Source organism: Budorcas taxicolor, chromosome 3, assembly GCF_023091745.1.
Source record: "Budorcas taxicolor isolate Tak-1 chromosome 3, Takin1.1, whole genome shotgun sequence".
Taxonomy (NCBI): domain Eukaryota; kingdom Metazoa; phylum Chordata; class Mammalia; order Artiodactyla; family Bovidae; genus Budorcas; species Budorcas taxicolor.
Genome location: NC_068912.1, coordinates 10231858 through 10258016, shown reverse-complemented (window position 1 = coordinate 10258016; position 26159 = coordinate 10231858). Strand labels below are relative to the sequence as shown.

The 26159-nt window shown below is 54.9% G+C and overlaps 1 protein-coding gene across 1 annotated transcript; it reads left to right on the top strand.

Moving 5' to 3' along the window:
- Positions 1–655: 655 nt before the first annotated feature.
- On the top strand, positions 656–25744 carry LOC128044333 (sodium/potassium-transporting ATPase subunit alpha-2). Its single transcript, XM_052636487.1, has 23 exons — positions 656–773; positions 5974–6078; positions 6263–6322; positions 7710–7913; positions 8615–8728; positions 8978–9112; positions 9797–9914; positions 11886–12154; positions 13028–13226; positions 13352–13461; positions 13589–13723; positions 14771–14960; positions 15076–15251; positions 18358–18494; positions 18942–19092; positions 19170–19338; positions 19569–19723; positions 19992–20115; positions 20319–20464; positions 20666–20796; positions 22536–22637; positions 22733–22824; positions 23784–25744. Exons 1-23 carry the CDS (start codon positions 762–764, stop codon positions 23810–23812), a joined length of 3063 nt encoding a protein of 1020 aa, XP_052492447.1. The 5' UTR covers positions 656–761; the 3' UTR covers positions 23813–25744.
- The last annotated feature ends 415 nt before the right edge of the window (positions 25745–26159 follow it).

Below are 26159 nucleotides of genomic sequence, written 5' to 3'. Positions count from 1 at the left end.
CAGCCACCTCCCAGATCCTGCGAGTTTCGATGCTCGAACTTTGGAAAGGTGCACCTGGAGGGCTTGGGGAGACCCTCTGGCCTCTGTCTGCAAGCAGACTCCGTGCTGCTCCTGAAACTGTCTCTGACTCTCGTATCTAAGGGCCGGCCTGGGGCTCCAACGCTACCTTCCCCTGGCTTCGGCCATCCCACCGCCGAACAGTGCAGGAAACAGTCTCCGTTTCTTTCTCTGGGAGGTTAGATACAGACTCGGGAGACCTGGGTTCTGATCCTGTTTCATAAGCTCAAACCGTTCAGTCTCCCTGGGCCTCAGTTTCCCCATCAGGAAGAGAGGGAGATGTCGCACCTCATGGTCTCCGGTCCCTACAAGGCCGAGAGGACTGGTCCCCCCGCGCCCGACCCGAGGGGCGCGTTCCCCACCGGGCGCAGCCTCCCCGCCGCTGCTCTCGGCGGTGGTGCCAGGCCTCGGAGGGTGAGGGGAGCCCAGGGGGAGCACCCAGCGGGACAAATGGACCTTCCACGGGCCAGTTGCTTAAGGGGCGGGAGGGGAGGAGTCCTCAGAGATCCTGTTTCAACAAACGTTTCTTTCCCGAGAAGGGGAAGGCGGGGGAGGGGGAGAGGGGCCTATTTAAAGCTACCCTGTTGCTCGCTGTCTCGGTCTGTCTGCCGGGGCCTCTGGCCACTGCCCCAGACTGGTGATCTGGGCTTGGGTTCCTCCTGGCGACCTCTCCCGTCTAGGTCCCTCAGCCACTCTGCCCCAAGATGGGCCGCGGGGTGAGTATCTCCAAAGAGCAGGGGTCACGCTGGAGGGAGCCGTAGGGCTCTCTGGATGTGAGGGAGGCTGGAGGGAAAGGATGAGGTCAGGATGGGATGTGGAGGGAGGAGCAGAGGGCTGGTTTGAACTTGAAAGGAAGAGTCTTCCAGCTACGGCTGTATGTACAGACCCGCAGCGTTCACCACCGGAGCACTGCGCTCTCCTCCTCCTCCGCGGCAGCAGCCCCCAGCCCAGCCCCGCATCTCCTCCAGCGCTCCCTCCTCCCAGCCCTCGTCTCTGTCCCTGCGCCTCCCCACCACCATCACATCCCCACCATCCCTCCTCTCTCGCAGCGCCCCCGGGCCTCCCAGGGATCTGGGGTACTGTCAATCCTCCCCACCTTCACCCCGCCCCCCCCCCCCCCCCCCCCCGCGCCCCGCTGGAGGTATCTGTTCCTCTGGGAGTCTCAGCCTGGGGGATGGGGGTCCAAGGTGAGGTGGGAGAGAGGGACAGGGGCCGTCCACTCCTGAGTCACCAAGCAGTTGTGCACACCAGCTCCAGGGGCCCTGAGCTCCCAGGACAGCTGGGAGGAGTGTGTGGAGGAAAGCAAATGTGCCCTGAGCCCACCCTGTCCAGCACCCCTGGGCGTCCCAGGCAGCATTGTCCTCCAGCTCCAAGCCACGTACTTCGCACTTCGAGGACTTTCCCAGAGGCCGGTGAGAGCTGCCGGCACCCCCCTCAGTCCACCCCAGCCTGTGGCATTCTGTGCCAAGGGGAAGATTAACAACCACCAAGGCAGAGGGGGGCAGGGCCAGGGCTTTGAATTCTTGGAAATGAAATTTCCATATGGAGAAAAGGGACCCAGTCCCTTTACGTCCTGCGCCTGGTGGCTTTCCTTTTGTGGAATGCTGGCCAAAGACAGCAGGGAGGAAGAGGGTCTGGGGAACGACAGGGATGGGAGGGTGCTGAGGAAAGACGGTGCCAGCGGAAACTGTGGGGGCATCTCTGGGGCTGGGAGGGTCAGGCAAGGACGTTGTATCACACTAAGTTTAGCAGCTGGGAAAACTCTGAGCTTGGACACCAGGGTTCCTGAGCTGGGGTGGGAGCTATAAATAGAACTGGGGTGTGTGTGTGTGTGTGTGTGTGTGTGTGTGTGTGTGTTGGTGACTCATGCGTTCTCCATAGACTGCGGCTGATACAGATATTCCTGGGTGAGCACCTGCGTTTGTGTCCCAGGAGACAATTTTGCAAACGTGCAGGCCTTCGGACGTGAATAGGCATAGATGTCACCGTGTGAAGGCACGTGAGGGTCTGTGAAGAGCTGTCTCTGACGTGTGGGCTTCACAGAGGAAGAGCTCATAGCTGTGGGAAGATGCACTGTCTGGGGACTTTCAGCTGCACCTTGACGTCTTTGGTTCCCTCAGGAAGCGGGAGTCCCCAGCTGAGGCGCAGGACCTCTGACCTCTCCCCTCCTCTGCCTTAGCACAGGGTGGACCCAGCTCAAGAAGTCCTGCTTGAGAAGCGATTTGGCCTTGACTTCTTCAGGGGCCCGCGCTTCTCCCCCAGCACCCACGAATTCTCTCCCATCCACCCCCAGTAGCAAGCCAGGGAGTAGGTCTGGTTCTGTTCAGACTGAGGCTGGGGCCCGTTAGGGCTTGGAGCTTGGAGTTCAACCAGCCTTGAGACCCCCGAAGAGGGAAGGCACCCCCATCCACATCCCCCTTCTCCCTGCAGAGCAAGAGCTCACTGTTACCACCTCCCCCTGTGGCCTCGAAGGGCAGCGTGGGAGTTGGGGGAAGGGACAGCCGAGTGGGGAGGGAGCCTGCTCCAGCTGCCACCGAAGGGCAGCGGTGGGGGGAGCGATGGCTGATTTCCAGCTGCCCCCACTGTGTCCCGGCCCTGGGCTCTCTCAAAAAGAACTCTCTGTTCTCCTTCAGCATTCAAGGTCCAGAGACGGGGACTTGTGGACTTGTGGATGGGGGAGGGAGAAAGGGGGGGTGGTCCTCGCTTCCTCTCTTTCTTTCTTGCCTGAGCAGTCCTCTGGCCCCAGATCTCCACAGGCTCCTGGCTGCAGAGACTGAGATCTCTGCCAGGATGGGAGAGGGGACAAGGCAGTGTGTCCCCAGCCCTGCGACTGCCTGCAAGAGAGCAGGGTGCGCGCTTAGGGGTTGCTGTCCAGCCACCATCTGTACATGCCAGACATGCATGTGTGGGCTGGCAAATTTTTAAAGCCATACCTTTGATTCCAATTTTCACACAACTTTATTTCATATCTAAGTATGCAGAAATTCTCTGGGCTCTGCTCCTTGGCCCCCAGTCGTAGCCTGATCCTCTGTGCATGCTCAGGCCTTATCCTACTCTAGGAGCTGCGGAGGGTCACAGAGCCTCGTCTCTTGCCTCTTGGCTCTTCAGTGCTTTTCAATCATGCTCAGCCCTGTCCCACCAAGGACAGGATCCAAAGAATTAGATTGGTGAATCCAGGACTTTTCAAAACATTCAAGTAAATGAGTCCCCCTAAGTCACTGGGGAAAGGAGAGGTATCACTCACAACCCTTCCCCACTCCTTCTGTTGAGTTGCTTCAGTCTCCCCAGGAAGACAACCTTCAGGACGCCAAAAATAGCCCTGATTCATAGATGCTTCACATGAAAACAAATGCAAGATTTACTGGTCATCTTTGCTGAGAAGAGCATTCTGAGCAACACAGCCTAGGAGAGCTCAGTTCAGTTCAGTTCAGTTCAGTCTCTCACTCGTGTCCAACTCTTTGTGACCCCATGAATCGCAGCACGCCAGGCCTCCCTGTCCATCACCAACTCCCGGAGTTCACTCAGACTCACCTCCATCGAGTCAGTGATGCCATCCAGCCATCTCATCCTCTGTCGTCCCCTTTTCCTCCTGCCCCCAATCCCTCCCAGCATCAGAGTCTTTTCCAATGAGTCAACTCTTCGCATGAGGTGGCCAAAGTACTGGAGTTTCAGCTTTAGCATCATTCCTTCCAAAGAAATCCCAGGGCTGATCTCCTTCAGAATGGACTGGTTGGATCTCCTTGCAGTCCAAGGGACTCTCAAGAGTCTTCTCCAACACCACAGCTCAAAAGCATCAATTCTTCGGCGTTCAGCTTTCTTCACAGTCCAGCTCTCACATCCATACATGACCACAGGGAAAACCATAGCCTTGACTAGACGGACCTTCTAAATAGATCATTATGCGTTATCTGGGCGATAACGGTGTCCACCTCTCACTGCACTGCCCCCATTCCAGCTCCTGATGTCACTGGTCAGACTTCTGTCTCTTCTAGTGCTGGAATCGAGGTGCTAGATGCATGATCTTTTGTGATCAGGGCAGCTGTCACATTCCTTGGATTGCTCCTCTTTGATGGGAAAAAAATTGTATTACCCTTGAGCACAATGGATTTCTAGGGCAGTAAAACTACTCTATATACTATAATAGTGGATATATGTCATTATTGTGAACGTGTTAGTTGCTCAATTGTGTCCAACTCTTTGTGACCCTATAGACTGTAGCCCACCAGGCTCCTCTGTCCATAGAATTCTCCAGGCAAAAATACTGGAGTGGGTAGCCTTTCCCTTCTCCAGGGGATCTTCCCAACCCAAGGATCAATGCCAGGTTCAATGGTAAAGAATTGCAGGCGGATTCTTTGCCTTCTGAGCCACCAGGGAACCCCATATGTCACTGCACATTCATCCAAACCCACAGAATGAACCCTAATGTAAACTATGGACTTCGAGTGATAGTGATATATCCATGTAGGTTCATCCATTGTAACAACGTACCACCGGTGCCAGGTGTTGATGGTAGGGGAGGCCATGCATGTGGGGGCAGGAGATATATGGGAACCTGTAATTTCTGCTCAGCTTTGCTGTCAACCTAAAACTGCTCTAAAAGAAAAGGTCTTTTTTTTTTCTTAAAGCATTATCTTGGAAAAAAAAGCGGGGTGGGGGTGGGGGGACAAAGCCCTTGATGTAAATCCCACCCAGGTATCCTTTCTTTATGGGAAAGAGAGGAGTGTTTCTGTAGAAACACTAATCCCTGAAGCCTTGGCCTGGCACTTGGGATTCAGGGGAAGTAGAGGCGCAGGACAACACCTGAGCAGCGCCTCGGCAACAAGGATGCCACAGCCTGAAGGAGTTGGGGAAGGAGCCTAGGGAAGAGGGAATGAGCAGGCACTGGCTACGCCACCCCAGCCCTCCTCAGCCCCTCCTGTTCTATCGCCCAAGACCCCTTGGAAGGAGAGCTTCCTCACCCTCTCCCCACAAAGTCCCCTCTGAGACCCTGGAAGCCTGGGGGCAGTGAGGAGCCCACCCACCCGTAAGAGGAGGGGGAAGTGGTGACCTCGGGAAACTCCAGTTAGAATGTCCACCTGACTTCACCAGAGGACCCAGGAATGTCTGGACCTAGGAGTCCCACGCATCTTCAGTTTCAGATTTATCCTCAGAGACGATCTCTTATCTATTTAGACAAATAGGGCCCGGTCCCCTCCTCACCAAGTTGTGCACTGAGGCTTCGTGTCCTGTGAACCGCCTTTTACCCCGTCACAGGCAGGCCTGCCCAACAGGACCCTCTGAGTGCCCATTTCCTGGAGGCACTGACCCTCCAGCTACTGATTTCTCAGTCTGTGAGCCCTGCCCATCATTTCCACACTCCACCACCAGGCCCTAGGGCTCCCTTCCTCCTCTAGACACTTCCCTGCCCTGATCCCTGACTCCCCAAAGACTCCTACCCCCCAGATTCCTAACTCTCTCTTCTCCCCTCTGAGTCAAGCAGTCACATGTTGAGACAAAGACATTCCCACAGGGTGCTTCTACCCCCTCGATGAACCCCCGCCAGCCAGTCCCTTCCAGAACTCCAAATAGTGTAGGATGGTGGTTTTTAAGCTTTTTGTTTATTTTACTTTAAGAGCAAGGTTCTTTAGACAAACAAAATCTGAGCAGAAGCCCAGCTACTAAACAACTAAGGGTGGGCTCCTGAGTCCTGAGCCCCTCGGCCTTTCCTTAAGTTCAAACATAGAGCCCCAGGACTCTGCCAACAGTTTGCACACAGAGGGCCTGGGGTCCCTGCCACCCTGCACCCTCCTCCTCCCCTGGGATGACACTGACTTGGAACCCACTGGCCTCCACTTGCAGTGCCTGGGCTCCCAGTCCTTCAGTGGGAATGGAAGCTCCAGCCTCCCTGACTCCCCAGGTCCTCCCTTCCTCCTGCAGGCCGGCCGCGAGTACTCGCCTGCGGCCACCACTGCGGAAAATGGGGGCGGCAAGAAGAAACAGAAAGAGAAGGAGCTGGATGAGCTGAAGAAGGAGGTGGCCATGGTGAGCCCCAGCCTACCCTGCCAGGCCATGGCTGGGAGAGCTGCCCCTGCAGCCCGTGCACTCCTGGATGCCTGCACCCAGCCTCACATGCTCCTTGCTCCCCTGCTGTGCTCCGAGTGCCCTCAGATGCATTCTAGACACGCTCAGCCTTCTTCCCCAAAGCAACTTGCTTTCCCTTCCCCAGGATGACCACAAGCTGTCCTTGGATGAGCTGGGCCGCAAGTACCAAGTGGATCTGTCCAAGGTCAGTGAAGGGGTGTCTGGGGAAGCACCGAAGAGGTGAGAGAACCTTTTCCCTGAGAGAGCCTCAGGGAAAACGGAGCTTTAAAATTCAAATCCAACCCTCCAAGGCTAAGGAAACTGAAGCCCAGAGATGAGGGACTAGTCGGCGGCAGAGCCACAACTAGGAAGCGACCCTCTGCTTCTTAGTCTGTAGCTCCTTCCCTGGCTGCCTGGAAGCCAGGGCTCCGTACACCCCACGGCCCCGGAGGCCTCTGGGCAGCAGCTCAGCGACACCTCCTCTCGTGGAACCGACAGAGCTGTAGCAGGGAGGGAACCCAGGACTGCTATCACAGTAGAGCACCGGGCGCCCACTATGCGCGTAGCACTGGGGTAGGATTACCTGCTTTCCTGATTCTTACAACAAGCCAGGTGTGGAGCCCTGTTTAGTAAAGCAAGGACACTCGGGGAGAGTAACTTCCCACGATTACGCCAATAGTTGATGGCACAGTCACATTACCAAGCCCATCATTTTGAAAAGTAGTAAGTCATTCATCAAAAATGTAGGCCTCCCCTGACTGCCTTTTTGAAAATTCTATGCCCCCTTCCTTTACCTTACCTTATTTTTTAGAATAACATTTTTCACTATCGGGCAGTATCATCAGCTTCACAGGGCAGGGACTTGTGGGTCTTGTCCATCCCTGGAGCCCCAGCTCTGACTCTATTGCCTGACATGTAGGCGCTCAGTACATACTTATTGAATAAGAAAGAGGACAGATAGAAAAATAGTCAAGAAGTGGCTTCTGCCTTCAAGGAGCTCAAAGTCTAGCATCCAGTGCCTTGTGGTGAGTGCAGCCCCAGAATCATGCCTGGGATACAAGGGGACCAGAGAGGGGTGTCTGGGCCAGCCTCGGGCTCAGGGTACAGGGCCAGGTGAAGCTTTCTGGGGAAAGTGGTGAGTGGTGACCGAGGCTCTGTGACATTGACGGTCAACAGTGTAGGACCTGCTTGAATCCTTGGTGAAGGGGGGAATCAGAAGGAAGAGAGAGATGAGGCAGGGTGGGGGGCGGGGGGGTGGCAAGTGAGATGTCTTTCCAGAGAGCCTTATCCAGGCTGCCTCCAGAGGAGATTACTGGGGCCCTGATCAAAATATGTCTCAACTCAAGGTTAACCAGAGTTGGTGGAGCCACAGCCCATATCCTCAGCCTTCAAAACCTCCAACACCCATTGCAAATGCCACCTCCTCCATGTGGCCTCTCCTGATGCCCCCCCACCCCTTCCAACCAGGTGGGAGTTTTCCCTCCACCTGGACATTATGCCCCTGTGAGGTTCCTGGCGGGAAATGGTGAAGGGCCAGGTTGGTTCTGGATGTGAGCACACTCAGCTTCCTCACCTCTCCTCACCTCCCCCAGGGCCTCACCAACCAGCGGGCCCAGGACATTCTGGCTCGGGATGGACCCAATGCCCTCACCCCACCCCCGACCACCCCTGAGTGGGTCAAGTTCTGTCGTCAGCTTTTCGGGGGCTTCTCCATCCTGCTGTGGATTGGGGCCATCCTCTGCTTCCTGGCCTTCGGCATCCAGGCTGCCATGGAGGATGAGCCGTCCAACGACAATGTACGCCAGCACACCTGAGCCCTGAACCAGCCTATGACTCTGCCCTCTAGCCCTAAATCTTCAGTACCGTGGGTCGGGGGGAGGCAGGGAGCAAGACCTCTTGTACAATCCCACAGCCCTTCAGCTCTTTGGACTGCAAAGGGGTAAGGCTTCTGAAAGTGGAAGTGTTAATTGCTCAGTCATGTCTGACTCTGTGATCCTATGGACTGTAGCCTGCCAGACTCCTCTGTCCATGGGATTCTCCAGGAAAAACTACTGGAGTGGGTTGCTGGGACCTCCTCCCGGGGATCTTCCTGACCCAGAGATCAAACCTAGGTCTCCTGACCTCCAGGTGGATTCTTGACCGTTTCAGCGACCAGGAAGCCTTCTATACACATCTAGAAACAGCCCCTCCAATGCACGCACCCATGGTGGAGACAGCCCCTCCCTGTTCTTCACACTTTAGTGGACTTGTCTGCACCCCCAGGTCTTTCCTCTCTTGAGAAGTCCTCGTCCTGGGAACTCCCTACAATTTCCCCATCCCCTCTAGTCTTAGGTGGCTGGGGATTAGCAGGTGGAGGGGGGATGGGAGAGAAGGACTTTCTTCCCCCAGTCTCACTTCCAGACACGAACAAAAGCGGCCCTGAACTCTCACCCTGAGTGGCAGCTGGCCCTCCAGGGCTGGGCAAAGTCAGGTCCCTCAAAGCCTTTCTCCTCACCAGCTGTACCTGGGCGTGGTGCTGGCAGCTGTGGTCATCGTCACTGGCTGCTTCTCCTACTACCAGGAGGCCAAGAGCTCCAAGATTATGGATTCCTTCAAGAACATGGTGCCTCAGGTAGATGGCTGGGGCCTGGGCTGTGGGCTGGGGCGTAAGGTTTCTGGGAGAGTCTGGCTTAGCTCTTCTCAACTCCTCGTGCTCAGAGAAGGAGGCTTGGGCAGAAAAGACCCTCCAGTTCTCCACACTGGGGCCTATCTTGTTGCTAAGGGTGCCAGGTGTGTCCTTCTCCTTGGTGGGGTTGGAGGTGCGGGGGGAGACCGGCGCAAGAGGAAGGTCGGGGTAGAGATGTGCACAGCTTCCCCGCAGCAAGCCCTGGTGGTGCGAGAAGGAGAGAAGATGCAGATCAACGCGGAGGAGGTGGTGGTGGGAGACCTGGTGGAGGTGAAGGGTGGAGACCGCGTACCTGCGGACCTCCGGATCGTCTCTTCTCACGGCTGCAAGGTGAGGGCGCCGCGTCACAGCCACTGACTGAGCCTAAACAGCAAGCTGTCTAAGGCTGCGAGGGGCCAACTCAGGGCTTCAAGTCTGGGAGACTCAGGTCCAGCTGTCAACACCTGCCCCACGCTGCCCAGCCCCACCTTTTCTTATACTAGAGCTGTGTGCCTTGAATGCTCTGCACCCTGGGTGTTTCTCTGAGTTTCTTTGATATTCACTTCATAGCAACAATTTATTGAGTATTATTATGTGTCAGATGCTTTATAGACATTCACACAGGCTATCTAATTTAACTGCCAGAATGGTGTAATCACCCAGGGAGGTTGCGCATGGTCACACAAGTCATGCCCCACACAACCCTAGACTGTGCCGTTTTCACAGACTACAGTTAGTGGCGCCCCCTGTAGTTGTGCAGCACAGACATTCTGCTTCCATGCCCCACTTAAAGAAGAGTAAATCAGAAGCACTGTTGGTTAAGTAACCAGCCCAAGGTCACAGAAGAAGTCAGTGAGCTCAGATTCCAAACCAGAGCAGGGACAATAGCTGAGTAACACTATAAGTATGTGATGAGGGCAAGTGTGATTCTGTCTCCAGTGTCAGGGCGCCTGAGTGTGGCTGGAGTCAGGACGCAGCTGTGTGGGCACGAGCGTGTCTGCCCATCTGATGACCCCACACTGCCTTCCTCCTCAGGTGGACAACTCCTCCCTGACAGGCGAGTCAGAACCCCAGACCCGCTCCCCCGAGTTCACCCACGAGAATCCCCTGGAGACCCGCAATATCTGTTTCTTCTCTACCAACTGTGTGGAAGGTGAGAGATCAGCCTGGTGGGGAGCTCCTGCTTCCAGCAGCAGCTGTGGGAGGAGCCTGAATCCTGGGTCCCCAGGCAGGACTGGGGGCTGTGGCCATGCTTGCTTGTCAGGAGCCTGGCTATGGAGAACGGAATCAAAGGGGCTGGAACCCTGAGTGTTACAGGGATAATCTCTCCAGAGGGCAGCAAATCAGCTGGGGCAGTGTGACCCCATGGAATAGTTACCTCCCACAGTAAGAGCTCTGTTCTGTCCACCCCAGGACAGAGCGGGTTCCCAAGCCTTCAGATATGAGTCAAGACCACTATGCGCGTGTGCGTGCACACACACACACACACACACACACACACACACACACACATCCCCCAAACCAGCCTCAACTCCTAGAAGTCTTTGGTTTGACTGATGGCCCCCTTCACTCCTGGTTCCAGGACCAGTTGCTTCATCTCCTGACCCTTGCTTGACCAGCACCCAGACTGGGGAAGGGGTAAGAAAGCACCCGGCCCAGGTGAACACTCGGGCCTTTCCTAAGGCTGCCTCCAGGCCTGGGCTTCACCAAAGGAACTGTTGGCCATGCACAGGCTGCCCGGTGGGCCCTCAGCTCTGGCTTCTAGAGATGACCAAAGGCCAGGAAGAGGCCCCAGAGCTGTCACTGCTGAGTGGCTGGAGTACAGGCCCACCCGAAACCCTACCCTCTGTGGTTGTGAGCAGTGTCGGGGGCTGACTTGAGCTGGTGGGAGGAAGTGTCTGACTAGACGATGAGCCTCAGAAAGTGGGTCAAACAGGCCTTGTATCCCCCTCCCCCACCCCACACACACCTCTCCCTTCTTGTATCTCATTTGCCTTCAGTGTGTTCTGTTTCTCTGGGCTTTTCCCTTCCTTCAGCATTTGGATTCACAGCAAAAAATATCACCACACATTGTTTCTTGAAGTTTTAATGTCCTGAGATTCTGAAAGTTGCTCTGCATTTCCCACAATTGATAAAAATGGCTCGTAAAACATGCCACTGATTACCCTGAACTGACTTTGGAGAGAGAAGAGGAAATGAATGGAACTAATGTTTTTGGAGTGCCTACTGTGTGCCAGATGCTGCTTTAGGTGTATCACAGCACTGTCTCATTTCATTATTAAAATGAGTAGGAAGGAATTCACACAAGGATGCAAACCCGGGTTTGGCTGGTTCCGATGCATGCTCTTTCCGCAACAGTGCACTTCCTCCCCTGAGTACCCCTGGAATGTCTACCTAAGAGCCAGTGGTTGCCTAGCTTCTTCTAGAGAGATTTGTACCTAGTGTTGAGAAACAAACACTTATGCCTACAGGGAAAATCCATAAGTGCTTCACTTATGAAGTTACTTATGAACACAATATATGTGTTCAAAAATATTGTTATGTTTTTAAATGATAACAAGTGTGAGATTAGGGCTTCCCAGGTGGCAGTGGTAAAGAACCTACCTGCCAATGCAAGAGACGCAAGAGATGTGGGTTTGATCCTTGGGTCAGGAAGATCCCCTAGAGAACTCACTCCAGTATTCTTTCCCGGGAAATCCCATGGACAGAGAAGCCTGGCGGGCGACAGTCCATGGGGTCACAGAGTCAGATACGACTAAGCACACACAAGATCTTAGAGATGAGGTTGATTTTACTGAAATAGCCACAGGCAATACTTTTCTTTCATTTACTGAATCTCCTCAATGTGAACTTTTGAGTTTATTTGCAAGGATTCGCCCCCTACTTCTGCCCCAGGTCCAAGTAAGTATAAGAGAGACTAGCGTGCTGTTGCACTGAGTTCTGGGATTGGCCATCTGTCCTGGGACAGGAAGCCAAGGGAGGTAGTCTCCTGGAGGCACCCTCCAGGATGGGAGTCCTTGGCTCATGCACGCTGTGCTGGTTTTCCTTTCCCAGGAAGCAGGAAGGGACTTCAGTTCCTAGGACCCCCAGGGTACCCGACCTGGTGTCCCTTCCTGTGTTGCAGGCACTGCCAGGGGCATCGTGATCGCCACGGGTGACCGGACGGTGATGGGCCGTATAGCCACTCTGGCCTCGGGCCTGGAGGTCGGGCGGACGCCCATAGCCATGGAGATTGAACACTTCATCCAGCTGATCACAGGGGTGGCCGTGTTCCTGGGGGTCTCCTTCTTCGTGCTCTCCCTCATCCTGGGCTACAGCTGGCTGGAGGCGGTCATCTTCCTTATCGGCATCATTGTGGCCAACGTGCCCGAGGGCCTGCTGGCCACTGTCACCGTGAGTGGGTCAGGTTGAGGGGCTACCCGGGGAGGGCTCTGCTCCCGTGCCTCGAAAGCAAGAGAGGCTTATAGCTTTTCTGCAGTTTTTTCACTTCCAGCCCCTACAATCACACATTCGATTTCTCATTACTACATGGCTTGGAATGTGGGTCTGAAAAAGTCCACTTTAGTACCTGGCTCAGGGTTTGAGTAGGAAAAGTCTCAGGTTGGGCTGTGTCTTAGCGCTCAGTTTCTCTCCCGGAGCTCTTGCTAGTCACCTTTCCTCACAACCCTCATAGTAGTCATCTCTCCACTGCATCTGGAGCTCGTCCTGGCCAACCCGCCTGTCAAGCCTCTCTCAAAGGTCACCAGTCACTGACTAGCAAATCCAGTGACCTTTCCTCAGCTCCCATCCTTCACTCTGCCGCTGAAATGGATACTGCTGCCCACCTGCCTAGCATTCTCTCCTTCGCGGATGGCTGCGACAGGTTACCGCCCTGGTTCTCCTCACCCCTGTTCCCTGCAGCGTCTCCTCCTCCCCGCGCCCCACTGGTCGTCAGACCTCAGTGCTCTGTTCATCTCCTAATGCACGCGAGTGAGCTCTTCTCCTCCCAGTTCCTGGTGCCTGTTCCATGCTGATGCCACGCGCACACCTACACCCTGCTCTGACCACATATCTGCGACTCCTTACTGGACATTTCACCTAAATATACACTCACGATCTCAGCTCAGCACGTCTAAAGTGGAACACAGTCACGACTTACACCTAGGTCCCTCTCCATGTTCATGCAGTAGGACCAAGAGAGGAGGGACAGAGCCATGGTCTGGGGTAAGAACAAGGTCATCTCCAGCTCCAGGTGGAGCCCTTTTTACTGCCCACTCTCCCTACCAGGTGTGCCTGACCCTGACAGCCAAGCGCATGGCTCGGAAGAACTGCCTGGTGAAGAACCTGGAGGCGGTGGAGACCCTGGGCTCCACCTCCACCATCTGCTCCGACAAGACCGGTACCCTCACCCAGAACCGCATGACCGTCGCCCACATGTGGTTCGACAATCAGATCCATGAGGCCGACACCACGGAAGATCAGTCTGGTGACTGGGCGCTCTACCCAAAGCGGGGGGGAATGTTCGGAGCACCGGGGTTGGCAGGGCGGGTGGGATGAGATAAGGGCTCTAAAGGGGAGCCAACCTCCTCCTTCTCCCTCTTTTCCTCCCAGGGGCCACTTTTGACAAACGATCCCCGACGTGGACTGCCCTATCCCGGATTGCTGGTCTCTGCAACCGTGCTGTGTTCAAGGCAGGGCAGGAAAACATCTCTGTGTCTAAGGTAAGGTGGGGGTCCCCACAGTCTACCCCCTTTCCTGACACAAAGCCTCCCCTTTCACACCCTGCGGCTGCCCAGAGGATGGCGTGCTCCGTCCTCCACCGTGATGCTGAGTTCTGCTTGTTGGCAGCGGGACACAGCAGGTGATGCCTCCGAGTCAGCTCTCCTCAAGTGCATTGAGCTGTCCTGCGGCTCCGTGAGGAAGATGAGGGACAGAAACCCTAAGGTGGCCGAGATCCCTTTCAACTCAACCAATAAGTACCAGGTGGGGTTTGGATGCCGGGTCGGGGGCGAGGAAGGGATGGGAGTGAGGGGCACACAAAGTCAAGGGGGAATCCACAGGCAGAGAGAGGCCCTCCGAGCGTCACCTCCTCACACCCCTGCCTCATCCCCCGGCAGCATGGATGACCAGACGTCTGGTTGCAACCACCTCCTGTCCCCAGCTCCCAAACCTTCGTTTTTTTACTATAAGCTGCTACCCTCTCAACTCTTCACATCCTCTGGCTCCAGTCGCCCAACCCTTCCATTCCATTGAGTTGAATCATACTTTGGAAATATCTTTAGGGTATCCCCCAGCCTGCCCCTCTCTGTTAAATGCCAGGACAGCAGCCTCAGAACCATAGGGGTGGGGCTTCCTTGGTGGTACGGTGGTTAAAAATCTGCCTGCTAATTCAGGGGACACGGGTTCAATCCCTGGTCCGGGAAGATCCCACTTGCCTCAAGGCAACTAAGCCCGGGCACCATAACTACTGAGCCCACCCTCTAAAGCCCAAGAGCTGCAAACTACTGAAGCCCGTGTGCTTTAGAGCTCATGCTCCACACGAGAAGCCATGGCAATGAGAATCCGACACACCGCAACTAGAGAATAGACCCTGCTCACCGCAACCAGAGAAAGAGCTTGTGCAGCAACGAAGACCCAGCGCAGCCAATAAAGAAATAAATACAGTTTAAAAAGCCATATGGCTAAAGCCCCCTGAACCCAGTATGGTGATGGGGCATGGTGACGACACCCGTGATGATAGAGCCACCTCGCCCCTAGCCCAGGGCCTGTCCTAAGTGATCAGAGTAACTATCTGCCGAGTGGATAAATGTCCTATGGGAAAGTGACCCGCAGGTCGCAGGGTTATGGCTATGAGGTCCAGACAGCCGTGCACACACAGAGCCTCTCCCTACGGTGACAGTGGTCAGTGGCTCAGGGGGTATTTTATTTAGGGAATTTTACCATCCTCTGCTCTTTCCCAGGCCCCGTGCTGGGCGCTGGAGCTTCTGAGACAAGTCTGGCCCCCTCTGTAACTGCCTGTCCTCTCTCCAGCTGTCCATCCACGAGCGAGAAGACAGCCCCCAGAGCCACGTGCTGGTGATGAAGGGGGCCCCTGAGCGCATCCTGGACCGCTGCTCCTCCATCCTGGTGCAGGGCAAGGAGATCCCGCTGGACAAGGAGATGCAAGATGCCTTCCAGAACGCCTACCTGGAGCTGGGAGGGCTCGGGGAGCGCGTCCTGGGTGAGGGGACAGCAGCAGGGAGCAGGGCTCAGGAAGGCCTCCCTGGGGTGAGAGGCGCGGGGGACACCCAGGTGACCACCAGCCTGCTCTCGCTCTTCCCATCTGCCCTCTTCAGGCTTCTGTCAACTGAATCTGCCCTCTGGAAAGTTTCCTCGGGGTTTCAAATTCGACACGGATGAGCTGAACTTTCCCACGGAGAAGCTCTGCTTCGTGGGGCTCATGTCCATGATTGACCCTCCACGGGCTGCCGTGCCCGACGCTGTGGGCAAGTGCCGGAGTGCAGGCATCAAGGTACCGGCCTCGCTTCGCCCCTCCTCCCAAACACCAAAGGTCCAGGGGACGTGGGGGCTGCTGCCCTGGGGAGCCCCGACCACTGGTGGCCTCCTTCCCACTGACCAAGAGGAGAAGTTGTCCATCTGCAAGGAAAGTTTCAGTCCTGCCTTTAGACTCTCACTCTGGCCCTTCTGCTCAGAATAACCAGTCTCCCATGCCCATCCTCTCTCTCTCCGGGGCACAGCTCCTTCCACTCTGATTTCAAGCTGGTCAGGCACCCCTGTTTTGGAGATCTGGTTGTTTTCCCCTTCCCAGGCGCTGCCCACTCCCTCTCTCTAGCTGTTTGGGATGAGATTAGGCCTTCTCAACAACCACTCCCTCTTCTGTGCGACGTGTGTGCTTCATTCAACAAATATTCATTGTTTACCAAGTATGTACCGGGCACTGTTGAAGGTGCTGGTGTTCAACAAACAAACAAAAGCCCCTTCCCTTTTGGTTACTTTCTTGTTTCCAAGATACAGCTCTTTACCACTCTTAGCCTGTCCGGTTGCCAGTTCTGAGGCCATCGTTTGCTCTTCCTTTTTCAACATCTCACCTACTCCCAAATCAGTTCAACTTAAGTCTGTCTGTTGAGGGCTGAACGGGGGCACTGGGGTTACAAAAACAAACAAGGTACAGTGCCTGGCCTCCAGAGCTCATGATCCCTCTGGGGGAAAGATGCCTTGAAATTAATCACAGAACAATTTCAACAGCTAGGGTCTTTGCGCAGCTGCTAAGGGGCAGATACTCTAATAATAAAAAGAGCCCATTGTTTTGTGAGGCTTTATATTGGCGCCAGTGGTAAAGAATCTGCCTGCCAATGCAGGTGACTCAAGAGACGTGGGTTTGACCCTTAGGTCGGGAAGATCCCTGGAGTAGGAAATGGCAAGCCGCTCCAGTATTCTTGCCTGGAGAAACCCATGGACAGAAGAGCCTGGCGGGCTATAGTCCATGGGGTCACAAAGAGTTGAACACAGCTGAGCAACTAAACAGCAACCACCACCAGAATATGCATCAGGCACTATTCCAAGCACCAGATCTGTATGATCTCATTTGATCTTCACTACAACCCTATAAGTAGGCACTACTATTTTCCCTTTTTTTACAGAAGGGAAACTGAGGCTTAAAGTAACATGCCCAAGGCCTCAGAGTTAGTAAGTGGTAGAGCTGGGATTTGAACCAAGGCATCTGCTATTTTTTAACCATCACACTCAAGCGCTTGTGTGCATATATGTACATATATGTGATTTCTGAACCCTGCCACCACTTTTTGTCTGTAGGCATCACTACTCCCATTTAAAACTAAAACAAGCTGAGACTCAGAGCGGTAGGTAGCTTTCCCAAAATAAAATTGCTATTAAGAGGGAGATTGGCTAGAGGAAGCCTGGCCAGCTCATCCGGAAAGCCCATGCTCCCCTTGTCACCAGGCAGCCAGTTGCCATGATCAGAACTGTCGCCAGGCCTGGGAAGGCACGTCCGGGAAACTCAGAGCAGCAGCGAGCAGTTAAGTCCACCTTGGAGAACTGGACAATTTTACAGAGGGCATGATATTCGATCTGGTCTTCAAAGGGTGAAGAGCATTTGGAAAGGAGGGAGGGAGCGGAAGGCAGGAGCAGGGAACAGCATGTACCCTGCCGTGGTTGGGCTGTTCAGGGCACGTGGGGGTGGCCGAGGAGCGGCTGGGATGGAGACTGGAGCCGGGGCCGGGGCCAGCTGGAAGGACTTTGCTTAAATGCCAGTCTTGGGCTTTATCCCATGAGCCACTGCGAGTCACAGGTATCACAGGACAGAGCTAGCTCCTAGGAGGCTAGACCTAGATGGAGGAGGGGCCGCACTTGGAGAAGAGTGACCTCGAGTCAGGGATACAGTGTGAGAAGGTAACACAGTGCACAGGCAAGGAAACGGCCCAAACGAGGGCAGCAACAAAGCGGGTGGAGGAGTTAACACTTGAGAGAGGTTTTGAGAACTTGGTGAGCAAACTCAAATCGAGAGGCAAGGAAGATCCAGAAGACAGAGGGACTGGATGGACAGAGGGATAGAATCTGAGGTGCGGAGCAGAGGGGCAGGCTCAGTGAGGGTGGTGGGAATAGATAACTAGTTCTATTTGCCCTGACATTGGAAGGGTCTGTAAGATGCCCAGGGGAGATGTTTCTGGGAAAGCAGGAATATGCCTACCAAGGGAGGACAGGGCTTCAAGGAGAGGGTGGTGGACAGTGCCAAACCCCTCAAGGGGTGAAGAAGATGAGGACTGCAAAGATGCTTCTGTCTTTCAGTTGGGAGGCCCGTATGGCCTTTGGGGATGGAAGAGAAGGCAGTGGGGCCCGAGAAGCTTCTTTCTCAGATCTGTGGGTTTCACCCCCAAAACCCCCACATGCAAATGCTGTCCTAAGCCAGCTCTGATGTCCTGATGCTTATAAAAGCCTCTTATCCAGCCTCTCAGATATTAACCACCCATTCCATCCAACTGCATCCATTCTGCAACAGCAGCAATGAACGTCGTCGCTGTTGAGGCAGGGAACCCCCGGTGAAGGGATGGCAGAGGCAGAGGAGCATGAGATGGAAGGTACAGGGAGGGACAGAGGAGGTCCCCTCCCATCCCTGCCCAGTCCAGTCGGGATGCCAGCAGCTGCCACATTGAGCAGTAAGAAAGCCACGTCCGTCCTGGCTCCTGGAACTTGCAGCAATGAAGGGGCTGCAACTGAAGGGGCTAAAACAAACGGCCGAAGCCTGTAGTTCCTCATCAGTGAAATGAAGGAGCTGTCAAGAGTCTTTCCAACTCTGACAACCTCGAATCCCATGAAATCCAAACTCCTAAACAACCTTAGAGGCTTCTCTTCCAGGGGACCCTCATTAACTCGTTACTCTATCAGAGAGGCTTTCCTGCATTTAGGCAAACGTTCTCTGTATCTCCTGAACATAACCTGCCATCTCTCCCTCTCACCCTCCCTCCCAAACACACATAGTTCAGTCATTTTGGCTGGGCCCACTTCCAGCCCCACTATCTAGTTGGAAGACTTTGGGGAAGGAATGAAAGGAGAAAAAAACGTAATGCTGCTTTCCTTTTCTCTTTTCTTCTTCCTGCCAGGTGATCATGGTGACCGGTGACCACCCCATCACAGCCAAGGCCATTGCCAAAGGCGTGGGCATCATCTCAGAAGGCAACGAGACAGTGGAGGACATTGCCGCCCGGCTCAACATTCCTGTTAGCCAAGTCAACCCCAGGTGAGGTTCTGCAGGACCCCTCACCATCAACTCAGCCTCTCCCACAGGACGCTCGAGCATCCCGGGCTCTCTGGTCCTAACCTGTGGTTCCCTGGTCCTGAGCGGGTGGCCAGGCTGTGCTGTGTAACCTTGAAGACATCACTTTCCCTTCCTGAGCCTCCATTTTCTCAGCTACAAGATGAGGGTGGTCTCTGCGCTGCCAGGTTGCTATGGGAGCGAGATGCGTGTCACCAGCACCTGGCCTAGCACACTGTGCAGATGACCACGATGATGCCACACGGGGAAGACTGAGCACCATCCCCTCTAAGAGAGAAGTGGGAAAGGCAGGGCCCTGAGCTGTAGAAGCAGAGGAGGACTGACGCTGTGGGGGAGTCCCTGCAGCGACGAGGAGGGACAGGGGGTGCTCTCAGGCGCCAGGCAATCAGTGGGCTCTGCCCCTGCCTCCAGAGAAGCCAAGGCGTGTGTGGTGCATGGCTCTGACCTGAAAGATATGACGTCAGAGCAGCTGGACGAGATTCTCAAGAACCACACGGAGATCGTCTTTGCCCGGACGTCTCCTCAGCAGAAGCTCATCATCGTGGAGGGCTGCCAGAGGCAGGTGGGTGTTGGGGAAGGGGCCGGGGCCAGGCGCATGCAGGGGCTGCACCCCCAGCTCTGGCTGTACCCTCTCCCCAGGGAGCCATTGTGGCGGTGACGGGGGATGGGGTGAACGACTCCCCGGCGCTGAAGAAGGCGGACATCGGCATCGCCATGGGCATCGCTGGCTCCGACGTGTCTAAGCAGGCCGCCGACATGATCCTGCTGGATGACAACTTTGCCTCCATCGTCACCGGCGTGGAGGAGGGTGAGGGACTGCACAGGCTGGGGTGGCACCCCGGATATCCGAGCTGGCACAGCTGCTTCCCTGCCTTTTACCTCAATTACAGACTCAACTAGGATTTCAGGCATCCACCTTCTGGTTTAGCTCCAATACAAAATCTCCCCCTACTGGGAAGACGGGCAGCCTTGCTTGCAGGAGCCAGGGATGGGCAGGGTGCCTCTGGCCTCCCTGAAGCCCTCAGGACCTCCCCACAGGCCGCCTGATTTTTGACAACCTGAAGAAATCCATCGCCTACACCCTGACCAGTAACATCCCCGAGATCACCCCATTCCTGCTGTTCATCATTGCCAACATCCCCCTGCCTCTGGGCACTGTGACCATCCTCTGCATTGACCTGGGCACTGACATGGTGAGGCCAGGGGTTGAAGGAGGTCATGGAGCAAGGCAGTCATGGGGATGCAGTGGGTAGGGATGAGCAGCAGAGGGAAGAGGAGGTGCAGCAGGGGCACCCGAGCAGGCTGGGAGGGTTGCCGAGAAGAGAAGCACAGGCCTGGAGGATGAGAGGGTTTGGGGAACTTACTAAGTGAATTGTGTCAAAGATTCTTCACTGCTGGTCATCCTCTGCTCCCACCCTCCCCCTTCAAACTCCCTCCCCCACCCACGGCCTCCTTGCACAGGTCCCTGCCATCTCCTTGGCCTACGAGGCAGCTGAGAGTGATATTATGAAGCGGCAGCCGCGAAATCCGCAGACGGACAAGCTGGTGAACGAGAGGCTCATCAGCATGGCCTATGGACAGATCGGTGCGGCCAGACCCCGGGTTCAGGAGGGAACCCCAAGAGGATGCCTTTCCTGGCTTTTAAAGGGATGATCCCCCTGCAAAATTCCAGAACAGGGGCCACCTCCCCAAGGCTCAGGGACGTCCATCTCTGGCCCAGAGGGGCTGGCTCCACCCTGCTACCTGCTCTGACCCAGGCCCTGCCCTTTGTCCTTTGCCCACCCACAGGGATGATCCAGGCTCTGGGTGGCTTCTTCACCTACTTTGTGATCCTGGCAGAGAATGGTTTTCTGCCTTCACGGCTTCTGGGAATCCGCCTGGACTGGGATGACCGGTCCATGAATGACTTGGAGGACAGCTACGGACAGGAGTGGGTGAGTGGGCCGCATCAGTGTGGATGCATGTGCATAGGGTGGGGCTGAAGGCCTGGCAGGAGTGGTCAGTCGCGGCCAGTGGGATTGGAGGCTAACGGTGGTGTAGGTGCCCAGGGTTTAACGTCTGCCCCGGAGCACAATGAACGCTGGTCCTCCCCTTTCCTCTCACTCTCTCACCTCTCTCTGCCCGCCCTCCCCCAGACCTATGAACAGCGGAAGGTGGTGGAGTTCACGTGCCACACGGCCTTCTTTGCCAGCATTGTGGTCGTGCAATGGGCTGACCTCATCATCTGCAAGACCCGCCGCAACTCAGTCTTCCAGCAGGGCATGAAGTGAGCACCGCCCACCACCCGTCGGCCCCGCCCACCAGCCCCGCCCACCGGTCCCAGCACGCTCTGGGTGCACTCACTCACCCACACAGGCCCAGATCTGTTGGGGTGTCAGACTGCAGTTGCCCAGCTGTATATCCGTAGCATTGTTGGAAATAGATGAGAGAAGAGGAAGGAGGGCTATGACCGTTTCTGATGAGTTTCAATTTGCTTCTAAAGTCTTCACTATGGTCTTCCATCTTCCTTTTCATCTTCTTCCCATACCTCTTCTCTCCCTTCCTCCATTCCTTCCATCTTATACTCTAATCCTCACCCATCCTCACCCTTGGGCCAGCCCTAAATACAAGATCTTCTGTGCTCCCCTCCACTTGGCAGGTGGCTCCAGTTTGTAGCACTTGCCTTGTGATGGTGGTGTTATTCTTGCAGGGCAGAGAGTTACTCGGAGTCAAGTTCAGGGCCTTGAGTTACAGGTGCCAGTCACTGTGCTAAGTGATTCACATACATCCTCTGACATGCCTGAGGTCACCCAGCTGGGAACGCCTGAGCCCGCAGCTGTTACACTGGGTGGCTCACCCATCCCAGAGCCTGGAATCCGGGGGGTACTCAGTGATTTCCTCTGCAATTCCAGCCTAGATGGTGATCAGTGCTGAAGGTATCACCCTCATTTTCTTTCTTTTCTACTACTGCAAGCAATGGGCACAATCCCCGTGAGTTTTGTCACAATTTCTTACTTTAAGAAGAAGAAGAAGAAAATAGATGCCAAAACTCTGGTGAACTTAATAGCATTAAGATCCTAGGGAGAAGAAGGGGACGTGTCTGTTAGATAAAGAAAGGTAGCCCAAGAGAAAGAGATTGCACTGAGCTAAAATCACTCATGGGGACGAGGCAGGGAGGAGAGGACAAGGAGCAGAGAGTCCTTACTGTGCAGGGCACGGCAAGCAGGGAACATAACCATTCTTTATTGAATATCTACGACCAGCAGCTACCAGGGGCTGCAGAAGACACTGAGACGGTATAAGACATCCATGGGTCCTGAACTGAAGGGGAGATGACACTTTCAAAGGCCACGTGTCTGGAGCACTAATAAGATTATAAGATGCCTGAGGGCAGGCCCCCATTCTCTAGAAGGAAGCTTCTCCAGCACAGGACTGTGTAGGCTGTGCATCACCCAACACATAGGAAGCATTTCATCAATGAAAGAACCTATGTGTTATAGACAACAATCAGTGGTGAACAGCAAGAAGAAAAAGTAAAGACAATCTTTTTTTGGTTACATTTATCATCAGAAGAGGAGAAGGCAATGGCACCCCACTCCAGTACTCTTGCTTGGGAAATCCCATGGATGGAGGAGCCTGGTGGGCTGCAGTCCATGGGGTCGCTGAGAGTTGGACACGACTGAGTGACTTCACTTTCGCTTTTCACTTTCATGCACTGGAGCATGAAATGGCAACCCACTCCAGTGTTCTTGCCTGGAGAATCCCAGGGACGGCGGAGCCTGGTGGGCTGCCGTCTATGGGGTCGCACAGAGTCGGACACGACTAAAGCGACTTAGCAGCAGCAGCAGCAGCAACAGCAGCAGAAGAGGGCGTTTGATGAAGGCATGGGAAGACATCGTTGGTAGTCTTTCCTCGGCATTTCTTCCCGCCTCTCTCCCTTCCACCACCAGGGGTCACCCTAGATCCCCGCCCCCACTTCTCGCCCTCCCCTCAAACCCTATTTACCCTCCTTTCTTTGCCTTTCAGGAACAAGATTCTGATTTTTGGGCTCCTGGAGGAGACAGCACTGGCCGCCTTTCTGTCTTACTGCCCGGGCATGGGTGTGGCTCTCCGAATGTACCCGCTCAAGTGAGTGTCCTCTCGGAAGGGCCCCCTGCTAAGGAGCCAAGTTCTGGACCCTCGGAAGCAACTTCTGATGCTCCTGACACTCCTGTTTCCTTCAGGGTCACCTGGTGGTTCTGCGCCTTCCCCTACAGTCTCCTTATCTTCATCTACGATGAGGTCCGGAAGCTGATCCTGCGGCGATATCCCGGTGGTAAGCACCCCCGTGCCTCACCCCGACCCCCCAAAGTGCAGCCCCGCACTCCGGCTACCTACCCCGCCAGGGCTCTGAACGCGGACTCCATCCCCATTACGGATCGTTGCGCCTTTCCCTCCGGGCCCTCCATCCTGGGCTCCCTGGGCCTTGGAGCCCGGACTCCGCGGAACCTCTTCCTCTCAGATTCCGGTCCCACCTAACTGGTCTCTGAGGCCCTCCACCTTCCACCTGGAATCACAGTACATCGGAACTAGAAGGGCCCTCCGAGGCCATCTAGTCCCACCTCCACGTTTTACAGACAAAGAGAGGGGCAGAGGTGAATTGATTCGTTCAGGGTCAAAAAGGGAGGAACGCAGAACTGCCCCTACGGCCCAGGCCTCCCAAGTCCCAGGCATCATCCAAGTGTTTTCTTTCCCCCCCAACAAGCATTTTTGATCACTTAGTGGAGGTCGAAAATGGATGGCCTACAAGCCAAATACGGTCCGTGGATATTGTTTGGTTTGGCTGCCCTGTATGGGCGGGTGTTTTTTGTTTGTTTGTTTTTCAATTGGCCTACTATCTAAAACTTAGAGGCCTTCACATAAAACCTGAATTTCTGACTTCTCCTGAAAAATCACAGGTGCTGTTGACCCCGGGCCCCATTTCTGCACAGCAGCCGTGGACAGCTGCCCTTCAGGAACTCATTTATTACTTGAACAGTCCCTGTTGGCGTTTCTGTTTTCACCCCCATCCCAGTCTGGGCCCACCGGCCCCTGTGCTGAGAGCAGGTCTCTCCTTCCCCCTAACCCACGGCCCCACTCCCTGGAGTCTCCTTCTCCCCTTCCACCTTCCACAGCTGTTTTTCCCCTCCCCAGGCTTCTGTCCCACCTGGCCTCGGCCACCCAAGCCCCTAGGATGTGTATCTCTTGCCTCTTTGTAAGCTCGTGCTGCAACCCCACCCCTCATCTCTCTAACAGGCTGGGTGGAGAAGGAGACCTACTACTGAGCCGGTCGGAAGGGAGGAGCAGGCACAGAGAAGATGGGGCCCTGGCGGTGTCACCGGGATGGCACTGGGTAGGGGTGGAAAACACTGGGGTGTGTTTGGCGGGGAGGCCGAGAGAATGAGGCAACTCAGCAGGCCAAGTTGGGGGAGAGGGTAACTTAGCTTGGGGTGATTGTCCCAGAGGCCTAAGTAGGAGCAGTCAGCTTAGACACTACATGTCATGATCCCTCCCCAGATCCTGCTCCATTCCACGGGCTGCCTTTCTTATCCAAGGAACTGAGGGGTACCCCAGCCCTCCGCAGTCCCCGCCCCTTCACCCCCACCTCCCACTAGGACAGATCGACACTGAAAGGCAGGGGTCTGTCTAAAGCGGGGGAGGGGAGCTGTCTCCGATCACCAAGGTCCCTTTATCTCCCCAGCCTCATCCCACTTCCCACCTTTACCCCTCATTTGCTTCCTGCTCAACTCTGACCCCTGCTTCCCCTTCAGACCTGGAATCCACCTGGTGAGTGCTAGGACCTGAGGCCAGAAAGGGAACAGGTTGGAGAAGCTGGCCTGCCTGCCAGCCTAGGCTGTTCAGGAAACGCTAGAGGAGAGCTGCTCGGACAGATGGGAGGATCGGGTATGGTGGAGGAGATGGGCAGGAAGGGAGAGGGGTCAATGACAGGACCTCTGACATAGACGTCCGGGCCCCAGCTCTGAGTCCTGCCCTTTAAAGTACCCCGCCAGCAGACCAGATTCCAGGGCCACAGAGGCAGAGGCAGGACCAGGAAGCAATCTGGGAAACTTCACTGAGGCTGCACGCTCAAAGTGCCTGTGGCGTTCCCCACAGACACTTGGTTTGTGGTCTGTTGGTCCCCAAGGCCCAGGTGTCACAGAAACTCCAGCTCTCCCTGTCAGCATCCTTGGTAATACCCTGGCCTTTTGAATGCCAAGTCCCCAGAAGTTCTGCGTGGTGCTGAGAGGGGGAGCTGCCATTCCCCATCATGCCCACCCTGGATGAACCTGCACCACTCCCAGGCACTGCCAAGCCAGCCCTGGAAAGGAAGGTCCCAGGCCATGAGCTGGAATTGAGGTGGAGAAGTTTCCAGAAACGTCCTGTCTTCCAGGGACACACAGAATGAGCTTAGGTCATGGATGTGGTTAGAACCTCTGGACAACAAGAAAGAAAGCATGAGGAGGCCTGCCTTGGTCTCTCAAGGGCTGTTCCGCCCAAACACCCTTCACACTATGGTCATTGTGCCCAGTTTCCCTTGAGACAGGGAGGTGGTTTCAGGTCCCTACAGGAAGATGCTTTTCCTCCTCAACCTCCTCCCCACCTGCACTCTGCTCTGTTGGCAGCACTGCCCGTTCTCTTAAGCCTGGCTTAGATTAGAAGGCATTGGGAATATCCTGTAGAGAGACACCTAGGTGAACCAAGAGTGTGAGAGAGACATCTAAGGAAAATGGAAGACCTAAGGCAGAAAGAAAGGAAGCACAACAGATAAACATCAGGCCTGCAAGCAACCTCCCAAGCGCTATTACTTCAATACACTGGAAGGTACTTTATCCAAAGTACCTTGAAATAACGAGTCATTGTCTGGGGCTTAGAAAACCAAATGGGAAACCATATGAATTTGGGCCTGATGAATCTGAGATTTATTGACCATGGACAAAGGTTTACCTTGCTCAATGAATAAAATGGCATTTGTTTAGCAAATTAAGAGCATAAATGATATTGCTAGGGGTGGCACATGTAGTCTCCTAAAACAATACTTCTTGGACACTTTAGGAATATCCATTTAGAAATAGTGAATGCATGGGCTAATTATCATCTGCTGTGTTTGTTAAAGAAACATCTGCAAGACCTTTACTTGGTGACCTTTTGTAAGACATTAGTTTGAGGCAGTTTGTACGTACTTGAAAACAATAAAGTTGCATTTCTTTATGAAAGAAGTCCCTTCCACAAGTCTGATTTTTATGCTTACCACTTGCCTCCCTCCCAAACTGTGGTGTTGAAGTGTGTGCTGTGGCAAGATTTGGCTTGTAGAGGAGGCAGTAGGGAGGGCAGGAGGTAAGGATCAGAGGGAAGCAACTGGGAACAGATGATGTCAGTGGAGCAAGAGAAACACGAAGAAGTTAGGTTGCAGGACAATGCGGAAGCGAGTAGAGTGCGGCCGTCCTTCCTGATGGCTGAACCCACCCCAAGAACCATCAAGGCTTTTTGAGGACAAGAAAGAGTCCATGCATCTACAGGCCCGAACCCTGAGGGCCACGCCTGCTTTTTCCATGCCAGACCACAAGCAGGCCACTCTTAATATGAGCAGCAGGGTCGGGATGGGGGGGAGGAGATGGTGGGCTGAAGGACTCT

Excerpts from the sequence above, each read along its gene's own strand:
- LOC128044333 (XM_052636487.1), top strand. Across the intron at positions 8,729-8,977 it reads TCAAGAACATGGTGCCTCAG|CAAGCCCTGGTGGTGCGAGA; the intron begins GTAGATGGCTGG and ends GCTTCCCCGCAG. Across the intron at positions 20,116-20,318 it reads CATGGCCTATGGACAGATCG|GGATGATCCAGGCTCTGGGT; the intron begins GTGCGGCCAGAC and ends GCCCACCCACAG.